Source organism: Panulirus ornatus, chromosome 47 (genome assembly GCF_036320965.1).
Source record: "Panulirus ornatus isolate Po-2019 chromosome 47, ASM3632096v1, whole genome shotgun sequence".
NCBI classification, from domain to species: domain Eukaryota; kingdom Metazoa; phylum Arthropoda; class Malacostraca; order Decapoda; family Palinuridae; genus Panulirus; species Panulirus ornatus.
The window spans coordinates 19,972,747-19,990,751 of NC_092270.1; the positions used below are offsets into that span (position 1 = coordinate 19,972,747).

The 18,005-nt window shown below is 37.0% G+C and overlaps 1 protein-coding gene across 2 annotated transcripts in view; it reads left to right on the forward strand.

The window, feature by feature from the left end:
- LOC139763646 (uncharacterized) overlaps positions 1–12,292 on the forward strand; it is a 46,340-nt gene extending 34,048 nt beyond the window's left edge. Inside the window, exons 10-12 of one of the 2 annotated variants that reach the window (XM_071689909.1) lie at positions 518–584; positions 3,901–3,925; positions 5,519–12,292. In XM_071689909.1, the coding sequence (XP_071546010.1) occupies positions 518–584; positions 3,901–3,925; positions 5,519–5,553 (127 nt within the window). In that variant the 3' untranslated portion in view covers positions 5,554–12,292. The remainder of the gene's footprint in view (positions 1–517; positions 585–3,900; positions 3,926–5,518) is intronic. The other variant, XM_071689910.1, reaches the window with a different exon arrangement.
- The last annotated feature ends 5,713 nt before the right edge of the window (positions 12,293–18,005 follow it).

Genomic DNA, 18,005 nt, shown 5'->3' on the forward strand with positions numbered 1-18,005 from the left:
TATAAATCTTCACTGTGGTATTGTGATTAATGCAGGGGAGGTAAAGTATTAGAGTGTTTAGTGTTCAGTTGATGAACATGATAATGGAGTTTATGTACCTCTCCACTTCATTAAAGTTAGTGTGATTTTGATATTTCATATTTTATGAAACCCTATAGATATGACTGAAAATGTCCTTTACAACAGTAAATCATTCAATCAGCAAGCAAAGATGCTTGAGAAGCAATTCATATTTTCCTATGCTTTCCCAGTAAATCATGGTATGTATTATGGATTTGATCATCCTATGGGCCATGAAATTTGATAGTTATCAGCCTATAGCTTCACAATGTCATTAAAACCAAAAGTGTCTTTCATCACAACATGGCTTGAAAGTGAAATAGGTTTTTTCAGCAAAACTTAAAATTCTTAGATTTGTAGGTGAAATATTTAATGTTAAATTAGTAATCAGAAAGCTTGTTATTTACGTAAGATTATCACAGCAAATCAACATTTAATAGTAAATTATGCTTTACAGGGATACAAGTTGTTCGATATCATCCCATTTCATGTGTTATGTCTTCAAGGCAGTGACAGTTGAACAGGTTAGTCCTCTTGAAAGTTACTGTACTGTTGACACTCTTAGAACTTTTTCTTTATTGTATAGTATTCATTTACACTCATACATTGTGGACTTGTCTTAGAAATACTGTAGTGTTTCTTTTACTGATATGATTGTGTGTATCGTTGCACATGCTATGGTTGCACAGCAGATGTGTGTCATGGAGTGTGCGTGATTTTCAAGTAATACCACATATAAATGAGGCATCTTTTGTAGACTGTCTCTCAGAAAACTGACTAGCCACATACATATGTAGTTATAGCCACAAAATATGGAGCTGTTGAAAGCTCTTCTCTTTGTCAATCAGTGTACTCTATTTTGTTGATGATTGATTATGTACTCCTGGTAATGAATAAGAAATATATCTTCAAAATGACCACATGCCTCGTAGGTTTTGTGTTGTAACTGTGAATCACATCAGATGAAAGGAGGGAATTTTGATTCTGTTTATTTGGAATAGGACATTTCAGTCTGATGTAGATAGTATGTAATACAATAAACAAACTCAACACAATAAACAGACGATTAAATTCTTTTAGATATGAACTTTTAAACCTCATCATTTAAGCGCATACTTTCAGAATCAGTCATTTATGTGCCAGCTTTAAATTTTTCCAATCAGAATGGTCTAGACCCAGCCCCAATGTGGGGTTTAATGGATGGTAGGCTCGTGGCGTATTATTCAAATGGGGTTGTGAATTTATTTAGGTTATATTTTATGATATATGGAAGAGGTTGGACCTATTGGAAATGGAATGTTTAAGGATGTTGTGTGGTCTGAGGAGGGTTGATCTAGTGAGAGATGATAGGGCTGATAAAAAGGTGTGGTAATAAGAAGAATATATAGGAGAGAGATAAAGAGAGTGTGTTGGAATGATATAGACATATGGAGAGGATGAATGAGGGAAGGCTGAATAAGAGGATTTTCATGTTGGAAATGAAGGAACAAGGAAAAGGGAAACCAAGGAGGAGGTGAAGGTGCCCTGATTGACTGGGGCCTGAACCTGCAGGAGATTGTTAGGTATGCATAGGATATAGCAAATTGGGCCAATGTGGTATACAGGGGGTAGCATTCTGTTTATGAGCTGAACCAGGATATATGAAGGAGTCAGGGGAAATCACCGAAAGGTATTTAGTTAGGTGGGCTGTAGTTTCAGTGCATTATGCTTGACAGCTAGAATGTGGGTGTGAGCAACTGAGGCGATTCTGTATCTGTTCCCTGCATGGCCTTGTTAAGTGGTAAATGGTGAACTAGTATGAAAAAAATTATGATGATTTTATAAAAGACTTAGATTATTAGAGGTACACCACCGATTTTCCGGCACTCTTGGTTCCAAAGCCTTATGAGAGTGTGATCAGATGAACCAATTAGGGCGAGATTTTGTATTTTTAGCAGGATGGACGAGAGGTGAAAAACAAATCCAGAATATTAGGAGGGTGGTCACAGAAGTCAGGAATATGGATTGGATTGGAAATAATTTGCTCTGAATCATTGAGAATGGAGAATGTGAAGGCTTCAGTCCCTCCATTCCTTATGGTGAATGTTGAAATCCCCAAGGTAGAGGATCTTGACTTGCAGGTAAGAGGATGTCATAGTCTCATGGCAGGAGTTTAGATACTCAAAGAAGGATATTTGATTTGTAGAATTAGGAAAGCAATAGGCAAAACAGAGGAAAAGTGTGGAAGTAGGGAGACACTTTGAGCCACATAACATCAAAGTTTGGTGATTCAAGGTCTTTGAGGCGGGCAACAGGTGTGTCGATGTTCGAATAAGCACAAACACCACCTTTGAACTGGAATCATGAGTGGAGATTATAGTTAGATATGAAAAAGGGACTAGTGAGAACATCACTAGACGACTGTGTTTCAGAGAGAGTAAGATATTAGGAGAGGTACTTCACAGATGGTGTTCAACTGAGGATAGAGTACTAGAGAATCCATGAATGTTGGTATAGTGAATAGAAAAAGAGGAAGGTCTAACAGAGAGGGAAAGGTCATGGGAGAGGCCAGTACTACCACTGCCAGAGCCCTCCCCTTCATATGCATTAGAGTCAGGCAGAAACCTGGAGATTTTTATCATAATGCTGGGGACTAGGGGCCATAGATTTGATGGACTCTGTCATGGTGGTACTTAATAGTGTTTGAGTGGACAGGAACCTGGTACCTAATGGGTTGCTCCAGTAGTAAGGGGATGGGATAATCCATGAGTTAACTGGGGTACTGGGAGGGGCCAATATGCTACTACCTGAGCCCTCCCCCTCATTGATGGCATAGGCACACAATAAAGAGTGGTCAGAGTATTCCTTAAATTCACAGGGGTCGTGGGAGGGGCTATTACTCTACTACCTGAGCCCTCCCTCTTGCTGGCAGCAGTCACACAGGGTAGATATATGCATATATGTCTGTGTGTGTGCCTTTGTGTGTGTGTATGTGTGTGTCATTGGGTAATTGCAGCATACCTGAGTGTTGGCAGCATTCCTTGGTGTTCAGAAGAGAAATTCATCACTACTTCTAAACATAAATGTGTTTTCCATATACCCCTACGATTAAAAACTAAGCATTAGAACTAATATACTGATATGAGATGGATGCACGGACAGCTGACTGCATATTTTCACAGTCTGACATTTAATCATGGGGGCAATTTGCCTGATGACAAAATGGGTAAGGTCAGTTTGTATGTCAGAGGAAGTAGTAAGAGTAATTCATTGATCTAAGAACATCAACTTTCATTTGAATATCAAAAAGCATTAAGAACGGGAGAAACAGAGCTTGTCCTTTTTCCCACCAATGGTTCTTTTCATAGGCTCCTTTCAAAATGTAGCACATCTGATGGTATGTAGCTCAATCTCAAACTCTGTTGCCCTTCTTCAATTATTGCATATCCATTTCTCTGGTTTCTGTTTTTATCCTTTCCTTTTCCTTTATTACTTTCATAATTGTTTTCCTAGTGCTATTAAGAAGCAGTTTTATCATTAACATGACAGCAAAATCAACATAATAGAATTCTTCATCATTTAGAAGCTTGAAAATTGTGATCAGATTTCTTTGTATCCCTCTTTTTTCCATGGTAGGCAACTTTATGTCTTCACACTTCTCCCTGAAACTTAACCATCCTATCTAAGGTACCAACTTTGATGCCCTCATGCCATTGGATCATCATATTTCTTGAAGTGAGGTGACCAGACTTGGGATACATGTATTAATTTATGTCTAAAATAAGCTTTGAATAGTCTGTTTTGTGTGCATGTCTATGTTTTAACCAACCACTGACTAACGAATTTTCCAATATTTTTCAGTCAAGAGACATTCTTCTGACTTTAGGTAAGTAGTTGATATAGATGTGAAGTAACACTGTAAGATTACAGTGAAAATATACTTTGCTGTACTGCACATTCTTTTAACCTACTGTTGCTATATGATGGAGAAAACTTTTGGTTCTTCATGTCCCCATACAGTCATCTTTAAACCCACATATTAATCTGTTGCAGTTGTGGTTTAGCCTTGATTTAATTTTCTTGGATTATTAACTTTGTAAGCATTCCATATTTGTTAAGGATGTGAAAAGTAATAATTTAGTGTAAGGATTGTGGATAGATGGAGTAAACTAAGTGATTGAATTGTAAATGCTCAGAGTATATAGGTACATAAAAAGCCACTTGAAGATAAAGAAAGCTCAAAAGATGGGGCCCCATGAATTTAGTACTCATTCCCCATAACATACAAGTATGTAATTACAAATAAGGAATTAATTACACACTAGCATACACCGAATATGATAATGAAATGTAGGATTTAATCTTTAGGAAGAGGTCAGCATCCATGGACTTGCCCATTCTAGTAGAAGTAAGGACAAGGGTAGTTATGATTAAAGTACTGAAATCCATTGGACCTCACAGTATGACCATAGAGCAGTTCTTTTTTGAAAAGAGGGGCCAACAGAATACCAATTAAGAGTAGGAAAAACATTATGAGGAAATACTTTTATTGTAAGAGTATTGGGCAGGTGAAGCAAGAATGGTAAGGAAGTAAATGAAGAGAACATAGGATAATTCATTGGTTTGGAGGTGTTGGAGGATGGAAGTGAAAGGTTAAGATGTGTGTCCCCATGAATGTAAAACTCGCTTCCTATGAGCACAAATAGGCAATCTAACACACTCAGAAAACACCACCTGTCTGATAACTGCACACATAGATATGATATTAAGCTAGAACTGTGTTAAAAACATGTAAGAGAGTACTTTCATCATATTAGAGTGGTGGGTGTATGGAATATAATGGCTGAAGATATGGTTAATGCATGCAGCATATGTAAACATAGGAAGTTGTATGGCATTAGAGAATGTTCAAGAGATGTGGCTCTATGAGTGTAATACTCCCTCCCTGTAGAGTACAAATATGTAATAAAAAAATACTCCTGGGTTTACACAACACACACACACAATATGCACACAAATGTAATGTATTGGTTTACCTAAAATTGGTGATATTTAGGGAAAGAATTGTTACGAAATATTTGTATTATTGAATATGGGTTTGGAAGGAGAGTGTTTTTTTATGTAAAATGTAAGGACTGAACAAAACTGATGAATGGTTGATAAGATATCTTGACTTACAAATTGCTGGCACTTAGTGAATTTCTTTTTATCTAACCCCCATTTTTGTAATTTTTTTGTTCATTGCTTATATGTTACATGAACAGCATAAAACTATAGCAAAAATGTATGAAAAAAAGAAAGATTGTAGATTGTAAAGTTATCTGTGAAATACATACTTTGAAATTTCCTTCCACTCTTTGTGCCATAATGTATTTCCTAGATGGAAGAAATATTGTGGTTCTCCTATTTCATGTTTATACCCTTATAAATATTAATATTAGACTTTGTTTTGTGTCTTATTTTTATATCAATTTTTCAGCTGATGGATTCCATAGAACACATTGGGCTGTTTAGATGAAGAAGATGTGTAAAAGATTCTGACTGATGGAAGTACAAAGAAGTTCATCACCCCACATACTTGCTATCTCATAGAAAACTTTTATATTTATACAATATATTTGATCACTTTACAATTTTCAAAAAAGAATTGCACAAGTACATGCAAGAACTGTATCAAGACAGATCATAATGAATGAACCACCTTGACTCGGAGGTAGCATTCAGCATAGGTGCAGAGACATATTGTTTGGTAACATCTTTGTTATTGGTTTCAGTAATGTAGATGTGTGTGTATTTTGAATGTATATGTGTTTGTATATAGGTTGCTAAATATTGATGTATTTGATGTGCATTTCTAGAGATTTTTGGAGTATATAACCTTTGACATTATAGCAACACACATATCAGAAATGAATTTTGCATCATCTGACATCAAGAAAGCCTTTGAGAACATGCTTTGTGCATTGTGTTTCAGGGCCAGAGCTCTCTATCTCTCTCTGTGGGGCTTCCACAGCACTCAGGAATCTGGTCATGACCACTGGGTGGGACCTCTGGTCAAGAAGTGCAGTGATCTTGTGCATACAGTATGTCTTTGTGGAGTGCATGTAAGACAACTGAGGAGTAAATGGTCAGTGTCTTCAGTATGGAAGTTGCATTTTGGGAAGCATGTGTTTCTGATGTTGGAGAGATAGATGGGGTCCAGAACACTCGTGACAAAAAAGAATAACTGTTACATACTTGTGAAGTGTAGTTTCAGTGGAGTGGAGTTCAAGACTGCATTGTAAGGGTGGTTGTTTAGTGTTTCACTCAATACAGTGTGGATAGGTTTTGATGTTGAGTTTGTTTGGGAGGGGGAAGCTGTAAGTATAGGTTGCTGAAGTATGAAGCAAGGGTAAGCTTTTTGTTTCTTAGCATTGGTAGTTGGTTATAAAGTATTTGTTGATGCTAAGGCCTGAGTGATAAGTATGACGAGGGAAGGTTGTAATGGGAGAGTTTTTGTTTTTTATGTTGTTGATAGATATCTGTGATGATTAGGCTGTGGTAATTGGTGACTGTGCTAAGTGCTTTGTTTTGCCTTGCTTGCAGCCTTGGTATATTTGCCTTTGATTGGGTGTGACCAGGTAGGTGAGGGATAGTTTTGGGTAAAGTGGATGGATTGTTTATATATGATACTAAGGAATTCTTTTTCTTGGCCAAAACCTGTGTCACTGTGTTTGTAGAGCATTTAGCTTGTTTATGGCTACTATTTGATGATTGTGATGTGGGTAGTGAATGTTAGGCATTTGCAGTATGTGTTACCTAGCATGCCTGGAGATTTGGTGAGGAGAAGTTGTGAGGTATTCAAGAGTGGCGAAGTTGTTAGATATTCAGAGTTATGGGAGTGCAAGTTGGATTCACGGCTTTCAGGGTTTGTACGCATTCTGTTTTGAGTCTGGCATTGTTGTAATTAGATGATTAGTGTTGTATCTTTGCTCTTGCTTGAATATTGTCAGAGTGCTTTAATGTGATTGTGAGGTCTTCTGTATAGGATGTACTTTCACACTATGGTCTGCAGAAGGAGACAGATTATATAGGAAAAGATCAAAAAAGGTTGAAAGAACTGCTCCCTGGGGGACCCACTATAGAATCTGAGGATTTTTGGTGGTTAATCTTTTGTGAATTGCAAGTGTGATGTTGGGTGACCTTTCTGTGGTTTCTTCTGGCTACTTCATGTGCACTGGTTTACTCACTTGACAGCACATCATACTCTATACACCATATCATCCAGTTCTTTATATTCCATTCATGCCTATCCCCTTCCTGTGTGTTCACATCTCAATAACTGAAGCTTCTCTAATTCCATCCTTGCACCACCTCCTTGGTCTCTCTCTTCCCTATGTTCCCTCCATTTATGATTTTTAAATCATCCTCTACGTCAGTCTCTCTTCACTCATCGTCTCCACATGTCCAAACCATTTCGTCATACCCTGTTCAGCTTCTTATTCATAATGCGGTCATAACACACCTATGTCTTAGATGTACCTTGTTTAGATAATCTGTGCTAGAGTAGTAGCTATGGAAAAATAGCACTATACATCAGGCAAGACTAGTGACGGAACAAGCCAAGGTAGTCAAGAGAAATGTTTTTTTTGTCATCGTGCAGATCAAGTGGGGAGTACAGTGCACTAACCCTGCCACCAAGGCAAAATCTTGTCATAAGTACTTGTTGGTAGATAGACTGTAATTCCCCACTTGATCAACAGTCCTTACATCACAAAGTGTCCTCAAGCATTTCCTTCCCAGCATGTCCACCCTCTTCCATTCATTTGAATTTGGATTTGGAGACCAAGACAAATCCTACAATACTTTTGGAACTAAAATACCTTCAGTTATAGCCATCTTTGACCTGATAGACACTGATTCTCATTCCTTGTGCTCCTTAATATACTCTGGAACTTATCCCTCTTTTTTCACCCTGTGACTCACCTCTGTCATGTCTACTTTCTGGTACCAAAGCACTTCACTTCCTTCATGAACTTGCACTAAAACCATACTATCTCATCCTCCTGCTATACCTCATCTCCTTTTGTTTTCATTTACTCTCAAATTTCTCATTTCCCACACACATTTACCAATGTCATGTCTTCTGCAAAAAGTAACCAATTCATCTCCTATGTCATCCCAACCCCAGTTTACTGTAGACTTGCCACTCATTCTAAAACCCTTGCATTTACCTTCCTCATTCTTCATGCACGTTCACTGGATGTATGTACTTGTGTTAAAGGTTCCAGTCATGGCAGAAGCCTCCACTGAGGTTAAGATCATGAAAGAAACAGGCAATGGCAATAAAAAAGGGAGAATAACAATCTAAGAGGTTTTGAAAATAGAAAGAGAAAATATAAAAAGGATATAGAGACTGACCTTTAAAAGTGTGGCTTATGGGAAACTAATTAGAGTTTTAGGCATAGTGGTACTAAGAAAGAAACAGACACACTAAATATGTAACACAGTGGCTGGCTGAATATTGTTTGGTCCAACTATTTGCAGAGGCATAAAAAGCAACGGGTTGTGTGTAAGAGATATATTTTTATTTATTTATAAATAAATATATATCCCTGTAAGAGATATTAAGGTAATATCCATAGAAGGGGGAAAAAAGAATGAACATCACAGCATAGGGAAAGTTCGTAAAGTTTTCAAGTCAAACTAGATCTGGTGTCAGATTACTGTAGATGTGATTCAGTTAAGTACTTACATAGAACTAGAACCACCTTTTATCAGAAGCAGTGATCTGTGAAGTAGTTAATCCTTTGAATAACTAACTCCTTAGAAGAGAAGAATCTTCAGCAACATAACAAAGACTTACAGTTTTCAAGCAGCAGACTTAGTTATATATGTAATGGTTCCCAACAGTCATACTGTGTTGATTGGTAGAATAGTAGAGCCATAAAAGTAGATTAATAAAGGGGAGGTTTTAACCAGTGGGAGGGACATGAAGAGGTATTGAATTTCAGTCACTGCTACAAGGAAAGAAAACAGACATCTCAGTTTCCATCTGGGACACACTAATTATTTAAAACATTGACATACATTTAGTATTGCCTGGTATTACTATTTGCAAATGCTTTAAAGCAACTATCAGTATTGCAGGTTATGAAAAGTGGGTCAGATTTTAAAGTTAGATTGGGAGAGAGAGTTCAATTGCTTGAGAACTGAATCTTTTAAAGGATTAACACAAAGCTAAAACCACCTCTTGTCAGAGCAGTTCATCATTCTAGGAGGAATCAGTCCTTCATATGATCAAAGAATCTGCTCATGAGAAGAATTTTCAGCATCAGAGCCAAACTCCTATTTTTTAGAGACAAACTTTGCTACCTGTATAACACTGGGTTTTTAAGATAGCATACATGTTATGGGGGTATCACACATCTTTGAGTGGCAGAATTATAGAGCCACTAATGTGAAAGTTTTGGGGGATTTTGAAAAGAAAAATTGGAAGAAAGCATGTTTCAGAGGCATTAAATTCAACCATATTATGTATACCTCAGTTGGAAATCCTATCCGAAATTGAGTGACCATTGAAGGAAGAAGAGTCTTCCAGGTCAGGTACTCTAGTCCCTTGCTGATGCCAATAGAACAAAAGTGATTGAACATTGGAGTAGAAGCAGGGATAGTTTGATAGAAAGAGGATATTTTCTTCCATTTTCACAACAGTACCTACTGCTGTATGCCTGGCAATGTGTGATGAGAGGCAATTATGTTCCCATGGAAAATTTTAAAAAAGAATTTTCATATTTTAGCCCAGATATTGCTACAAAAGTGCCATAATTATTTTAAATATAAAATGAGTAATAGTTTTGGTGAGTAAAGATACTTCTGCAAGATTGTGATAAGGAGAGCCAATTAAGGTTGACATATTATGGATACAATTTGAAGGATTATAGTAGAAAAACAAGTAATGTATGTTGGGAGAGTGGCTTTCATGGCCTGATACATTCGTAAAGTGGATCATGGTATGCACTAGATTGTTATAGTTAGAAAATGTGAAAGCTTCGGCTCCCTACTATCTGTGTGGAAGGATTTCAGCATTATTATGTACCGAATGTTTAACTATCTATCCATATCTCTGATGCCCATTCCCTACGGGACCTCCCATCAATGGGGTGGCCATGGCAAAAGTCTCCACTTATGTCTGTCCTTGTGTGCCTCCCTTGCATACACCATTCCAAGCATTCTTCCACCATTTCTCTCCCTCCAGTAATCTTCTAGTTCTTCATGTCACAGTTGGTCTTCTTGTCACACCAACCTCCTTAATCATACCATCACACACTCCCCATGTAAACCCCATGTCTTGCATTCTTTCCATTTGCCCATACCACCTCAAAGTGTTTGTATATAGTGTTATGTTCAAATTCCAAAACGAGGAAGCTCATCTTGAGGATGTCTTGTGGCAGGAATTAGAAAGCCAAAGAATGTAACAGTTTCTTGAGTTGGGAGTATGGTGGGAAAAACAAGAAATTAGAGTTAGTTTAGAAAATGATCTTGAGCCATGTGGTATTACACTCTGGAGATATAAGATTTTTATTATTAATTACCTTAGGACCAATTTATATGAAAGGGTTCTGATGTTGCCCAGGACCTTTCTAAAGGCTCCTGCAGTCCAAGGCTGCTCTACTTGCTGTTGCAAGGGAATGTAGACTCCTTTGGAGTAAGGTCTTCGATGTAACTGTACTCAAACAGGCATTCAGATGTTGTTGGAATGAACACAAACTCTACATCTAATATGGAATTGTAGATACAGACTGTATTTTGCTATGTAAAAAAAAATTAGTGGACACCATTTGCCATTTGGGTCTTGGAAAAAATAATATATTTGGAAAATATGATGAGCAGAATAATGAGTGTGATGAATTATTTGAACTCTCCAGGAAGTGTGAAGATATACTGATATTAGAGAATTTAGAGACATATTAACGAATATATTTTGTATGAGAAAAGCTGCAAGAGTTTGGTATATCATTAGGGTTGTCAAGAAGAAAGCATGTGTTAAAAGCAGATGCATGATCTGATCGATAAATTTAGAGTGGACATAGAAATATAAGTGATGAAAATGATTGAGAGTCAGAGGTGTCACAATATGTGGATGGCACAACGATAGCAGAAACATGGAAGATTATACAACCATTGGTGAAGGAATTTTGAAGTTTGTAAAGAATAAAAGCTATAAAGAGCCTTTCAAGTGAAAGGAGTGCTTCTGTGAGAGTAAATGGTGATATGAATGAGTGTTTGCAATATCTTTCTTTTCTTTCAAACTATTCGCCATTTCCCGCGTTAGCGAGGTAGCGTTAAGAACAGAGGACTGGGCCTTGGAGGGAATATCCTCACCTGGCCCCCTTCTCTGTTCCTTGTTTTGGAAAATTAAAAAAAAAAACGAGAGGGGAAGATTTCCAGCCCCCAGCTCCCTCCCCTTTTAGTCGCCTTCTACGACACGCAGGGAATACGTGGGAAGTATTCTTTCTCCCCTATCCCCAGGGATGTTTGCAATATATGTTGTATATTAAGGCTGTCTGGTTTTTTTTTTAGCATTACTTGGGATGGGGAAGTATTTGGGGTTGTTGGGGTAATTGCACTATACAGTACTGAACTAGTAAATGAAAGGGAATCAGAATGGAAGCTACTGTGACCTCATGAAATTTAGAATATAAAATGCTTTATTGAGGCTTCCCATAACATCAAAAATGCTTGTAGAATTCATTATATATTGTTGAACTTAGAACACACCAGAATTATGGTTTTCTATGATGTGATGCACAATGGATTATGAAATGTGAATTTTCTTGCAGTATTATTGTGATGAGTCTGCACTAGTTAATTGCTGTTTAGATTTGTATGGTGTATTTTAAGTAATTATCAATTTTTTTTAATGTTCATCTTTGCCTGTGTAACTAAAGAGCATGTTGACTTTTTGTCACAGGAATTAGAAAACATTGATTGAATTCTTTATTTTACATCACCATGTTTGGTATTTATTACTGATCATTTTACATATATAATCATTCATTGTGGGTGAAACAAATACTTTTCTCAAGAGTATCATGTACGTAGTCAAAGTAACGCAGTATGCTATATATTACTTTCGTTTTTGAAACCCAGAAACTTATGGATGTACATTTTATATTGTTTAATACCTCCATGTTCAGCAGTTATGTCTGTGTTATGACTAATTTTCATCTTAGCTACTGTATGTGTAGAAGAAAGATATTTCAGAATGTAATATGTGTGTATCACTTGCTCATTTTTTGCCTTACTGTTGTTGTTACTTAGTGATATCAATAATTAACTTTATAAGTAAAGCTTCTTTAGAGATACCATGTGAATAGCTAGATTCCTCGGTGATTAGAATTCATTGCGTCACATAAACCATATTGACTTTTAACTGTTTACATTTTTTAGGTGATGATTGGTTCTGCCAGTACATGCACAGTGCAGCTGTTTAGTGTTTAGGGAAAAGTATGTTTACCTTCGTGTATGATGGACTGAAAAAACTACATACACTTATGCAGGTATTTGACATCCTCTATATATTTTCAGCTGTTTGAAATAGAAGTTACTGCTAATTTTTCCTAACCATTATTAAAGTACTGGTAGTGTCTTTAAACATATTTGTGGTGTTGATTCAAGGGGTTTGTAAATGTATCAAACAAGTTTAAAGACTTTGTTTGAATTGAAATATTCATATGTATCATTGCATGTTACGCTTAATTGGATATGTACAACTTAAATTTAGAGGAATTTTATATTAATAGGTTATGACAGACAACTTATTTCTGATGTTCTAGAAAAAATAATGAGGTGATAAAAGACAATTACTGTATTTGTTTTGGCATTTAAACATTTATTCCAGGACTTAAAAATATATAGCACAGCTCTCAGCCCATCAACATGAAGAGAATTTCTCTCCAGACAGCCAACCAATTTAAGTTTATGTTCTTTCTGTCTGTGATGTCTTATTTGAAGTTGCTGATTTGTGATTAAAGCAAAAATAACTTGCAAACATTATCTGAGTTGTGTGGAGCATTCTTTTGTCACTTTTTACAGGACTATATATCCTTGTGTATTTTCTCTTTGCATCTTATTGTGCATACAAAGAAACTAATGGAAATAGTGAAACTGCTTAAGCTTTCATGTGTGTTGAAAGCTTTGAGATTAGCAGGAATTACTTCCCGCGGAAGCATGATACTGATGAAAGTTGGGTGCTTATCACAACTGTATGGTGGGTTTTTTCAACTAGGCGACATTCATTATCCGAGTAGATATTGGCAGTGGAGTGCAGAAGTGATAGACATTGGCACAAAGTATTGTTCAACTGAAATATTAGGTTTCTTCAGGTATACTCACGATCATGCAAGAAATTTTTTTAAAGAAAAAGAAAAGAAGAAAACTCACTGTTCAGTACACAATGAGCCCTGTACTTGATAATTTAGCAAACACAATGTCTTTTTGAGACATTTCATTCTTTTTGTATTGTGTCAGTCCTTTTCTTCTTTTTTCATCATTCAAGCTACACACCTTATGATTCTTTTTTTTTCTTCTCCACAAATTCAACTTTAAGTACTTAGATGAGCTTTGATTGAAAATCACATGGTTTAGTTTCTACCTCTGTAAACTTACCAACAAATTTGCAGATGGGTTGTGAACTACTATTGTAATATTATCACGAGTTCAATTCCATGGTAATGGAGGTCATTTTATTAGAAACTATATCATGTACATTTTTAATGAAAATGAATTTCAGCCATTTTACAATGTACTTGATCACTTTTCAAACCTGGGTTCTGTATCTGTTGTTACTTGTAAAAGTCTACATCAATATATGTACCTCCTCAGGAGTATATGTATACCTTTAATCCATTCCAGTAACTAATAACTGCTTGTTATTTTGTGATCTAATTATTATCAGACCTGTATGGCTGCAGTAGGTCCAATCAGATATTCTGTATAGAAAATTCACAAATATTTACTTGGGTTTCATTAGATGCAAATCCAAATAAATTTTTAAATCAATTTCTTTTAAAGTGATGGCTGACTTGGTGTACACAAAAATGTGACCAAATCACAGCCATTTCAGGTGATTACAAAAAACTGTTAAAAAAAATTAACATTAATGTTTGTACTTTTTTTCTCCAGGGTTGTTTGTCCAGCAAGTCATGAAAAATTTCAGACCTTCAGGGGTTAGAAACCTTTCACCCCCCTGTTGTACTGGTGGGGTAAATGCCTCTAACTCTTTGATAAGCACCTGATACATAGTTAGTGGCACGACTTGGTCCAGGTCAACCACGAACTTGTCAACAGCCTCCACTCGGCAGACGTCATTGACCCTAGGCCATTGGTCGAGAAGTTTTTATTTTTTGGACCAACAGTGCTGGTGAGCTATTTCCTCCCATGAATAAGAATCCTATTTTGATTTAGTGGGAACATGGGTCCTTTACAACTGATATTTTAATTATGCAGGTTGGTTCTATCTTTATCTCTGATGCCCGGTCCCTTCAGGAACTCCCTCAAGGGGGTGGCAATCGGAAAAGAGTCTCCATAACTTGTGAACTCCAGTGCTGCTTCTTAACCTTCATTGCATCACCCTCAACAGGCCACTGGCAGAGGGCAATTCTTGTGCAGTGTTATCAGAGGCTACAACCTAATGTTCCTATCAGTTACTACTGTTTAATGTTACAACCTACTGCTCCTAGTGCTTCCACATAATGGTCGCACCTACTACTTCTATATAACACTCCTGTCTAAAGTTCCTATCTAATACTTCTGTCTATTGCTCATGACATTTTTGTTAAAAGGCAGGGCTACCATGTAGCATTCACCATTTACTTAATTTGCTTATGGATGGGGTGGTGAGGAAAGTAAATGCAAGTCTTGGAGAGAGGGGCAAGCATGCAGTCTGTGAGGAATGAGAGGGCCTAGGAAGTGAATCAGTTGTTTTTTGCTGATGATACAGCACTGGTGGTAGATTTGAGAAAGAAACTGGAGAAGTTGGTAACTGACTTTAGAAAGGTGTGTGAAAGGAGATAGTCGAGAGTAAATGTGAATAAAAGCAAGGTTATTAGGTTTAGCAGGGTTGAGGGTCAAGCTAGTTGGGGTACAAGTTCGAATGGAGAAAACTTGGAGGAAGTGAAGTATCTTAAATAATTGGGAGTGAACATGGCAACAAACTGAACCACGAAAGCAGAAGCGAGTCATAGAGTGGGGTAGGGAGTGAAGGTTCTGGGAGCGCTGAAGAATGCATGGAGAGAACATCATCTGGGAAAGCAAAAATAGGTATGTTTACAGTTTTTGTCGTACCAACAATATTTTATGGATGTGACACATAGGTTATGTATAGGGTTGTAAGGATGAGGATGGATGTGTTGAAATTGAAATGTTTCAAGGACAATGGATACTACGAGATGGTTTCATTGAATAAGTAATGAAAGGGTAAGAGAGATGTGTGGTGATAAAAAGAGTGTGGTTGAGAGCTAAAAATGGTGTACAGGAATTAGTTAGATGTATGGAGAGAATGATTGAGGAAAGGTTGACAAAGAGGATATATGTGTCAGAAGTGGAGGTAACTAAGAGAACAGGAGGACCAACTTAGAGATGGAAGGATGGGACCTGAACATGCAGGAGGATTAAAGGCATGCAAAGGATAGAGTGAATTGGAATGATGTGGTATACTGGGGCATGTGAAGTGCCTGGGATAAACCATGGAAAGGTCTGTGTGGCTTTGTTGTGGATAGGAAGATGTGGTTTCAATGCATTACATATGCAGAGCTACCAACCTTATCAAACAAAAACAAAACAAAAGCAATGCACTTGGCAAAAATAAGGAATTTTGATTAAAGAAAGAAAAAAAGGAAATTTGCAAAATGAAACTTACAACCACACATAATACAGGAAATCGTGATGTCCAGTGCTCAAGCTGTTATCTCCCATTCATTTATCTACATGTAGATAGTTGACAACTGTTCACTTTAAAACCAACAAAGTATCTAGTCTAAAAGTCATTCCCATCTCTATATGCACTGCTAAAATCTGAAGCACAAACTTGGCATCATGCGGTAAATTCATCCTTTTTTGATTGCACAATGCAGGGCCACTTCTTGGTGTATTCCGACCTGAAAAGTCTGCTTCTTCCTGCTTTATTTTGTACCCGAAAGTGGTGACATGATGCAGAGACTTAATTCTTCTCCAGCTCACCATCAACTCACTCAATGATGCATAGCACAATATGTGAAAAGAATAGCAAGCCAAAACATGAGGACCACGTTTTCCCACATGGGAGACAGCTGTAATATTTTGACCTCTTCAAACTCTTCCATTAGGAATTGGTCATTGCCTAATTGGTTTCCCATATTATATCACTTTTTATATGTTTTACATACACATTATTTGGCATTTGTGATAGTAATATGAACATTTTCACTGGTTTGTTAGATATTAGCCACACTGAAATTTGGAGGAATGAATCGGGTTTATGCATAGTAGTTCATTTTATCCCCATTAATTAATGGGTGAGGCCCAAATAACCATGTGATGATGTAACATGTGCCGAGGATTTGATTTTTCTAGCAAAATTTTTGTTGTTGCCCTTCATCTCTCATTGCTAGAAAATCTTGGTAAATTGAATTTTACTAATTTGAACAGCAACAGATGGAAAAGAACTAGTAATTTCTTAGCCACTTTTATACATGATAATTTTGCACAACTTTTTGAAGCCTCAGGAGGGCCTGGCCTAGGAGTAGGACTAGCCTGGTTACACAAGCTAAAGATATGATCGGACAGTAAGACTGACCATACAACATTTTGTGGCCGGAAATCAACCAACATCTGACTGGTATTTTGTAAACTGCATTAGTACTTGTGGGTGCAATGAGAACATACATACACATACACTGAACAGTGCTCCCTGTGAATTTCCCATATATTACATACACAATACATGTACAATACATGAACATAAAGATGAGAATTTCAAGAAAGGTATTTTACTAAAAAAAATTGTACTGCCATATTTATCTCAAAAAACGTAATAAATACAGTAAAAACATAATGGTTTGCAGCTCTGCATATGACAACTAGAGAATGGATGTTAGGATGTAGCCTTCCTTTATCTGTTCCTAGTATTACCTTGTTTATGTGGGATACAATGGGGGGAAAAAATATAACTATATTGTGCTGGGCTTCAACAATTATGGAGACTTGCTTTGGCCGCCCCTATGAGGGAGTTTCCAAAGGGAAAGGGCATCAGAAATATAGACAAATCGATAGATAGTGCTATTAAAGCCTTTTTTAAATCTGAGGAAAATGAATCAGTGTCCAACACAAGTATTTAATTGAAAGTTACCCGTGCATGTGTCCCATGTAAAAGCTCATCATGATTACATAACTGAACATTTTAGAAAATATGTGAAGAGGAAAACCTTCCCATTAATATATTCGAAATGTGTATATAAAGTTTTTTTTTCCAAATGTAACATTCATAGTCAAGGAATTTTCCTTCATATAAAAGTAGTTCCAACAGCATTATATGGTTGCAAGGCATGGGCTTAGGATTGTATGGAGGAGGATGGATGCGTTGGAAATTTAATGTTTGAGGACAATATGTGGTGTGAGGTGGTTTCATCGGGTAAGTAATGAAAGGGTAAGAGAGAAGTGTGGAAATAAAAAGTGTCATTGGGAGAGCAGAAGAGGGTGTGTTGAAATGGTTTGAACATGTGGAGAGAATCAGTGAGGAAAGACTGACAAAGAGAAGATATGTGTCAGAGGTGAAGGAAAGAAGTGGAAGACCAAAATGGATGTGGAAGGATGGAGTGAAAGAGATTTTGAGCGATCGGGACTTGAACATACAGGAGGGTGAGAGGCCATGCAAGGAAAAGTGAATTGGAATAATATGGTATACCATGGTCGATGTGCTGTCCATGGAATGAACCAGGGCATGTGAA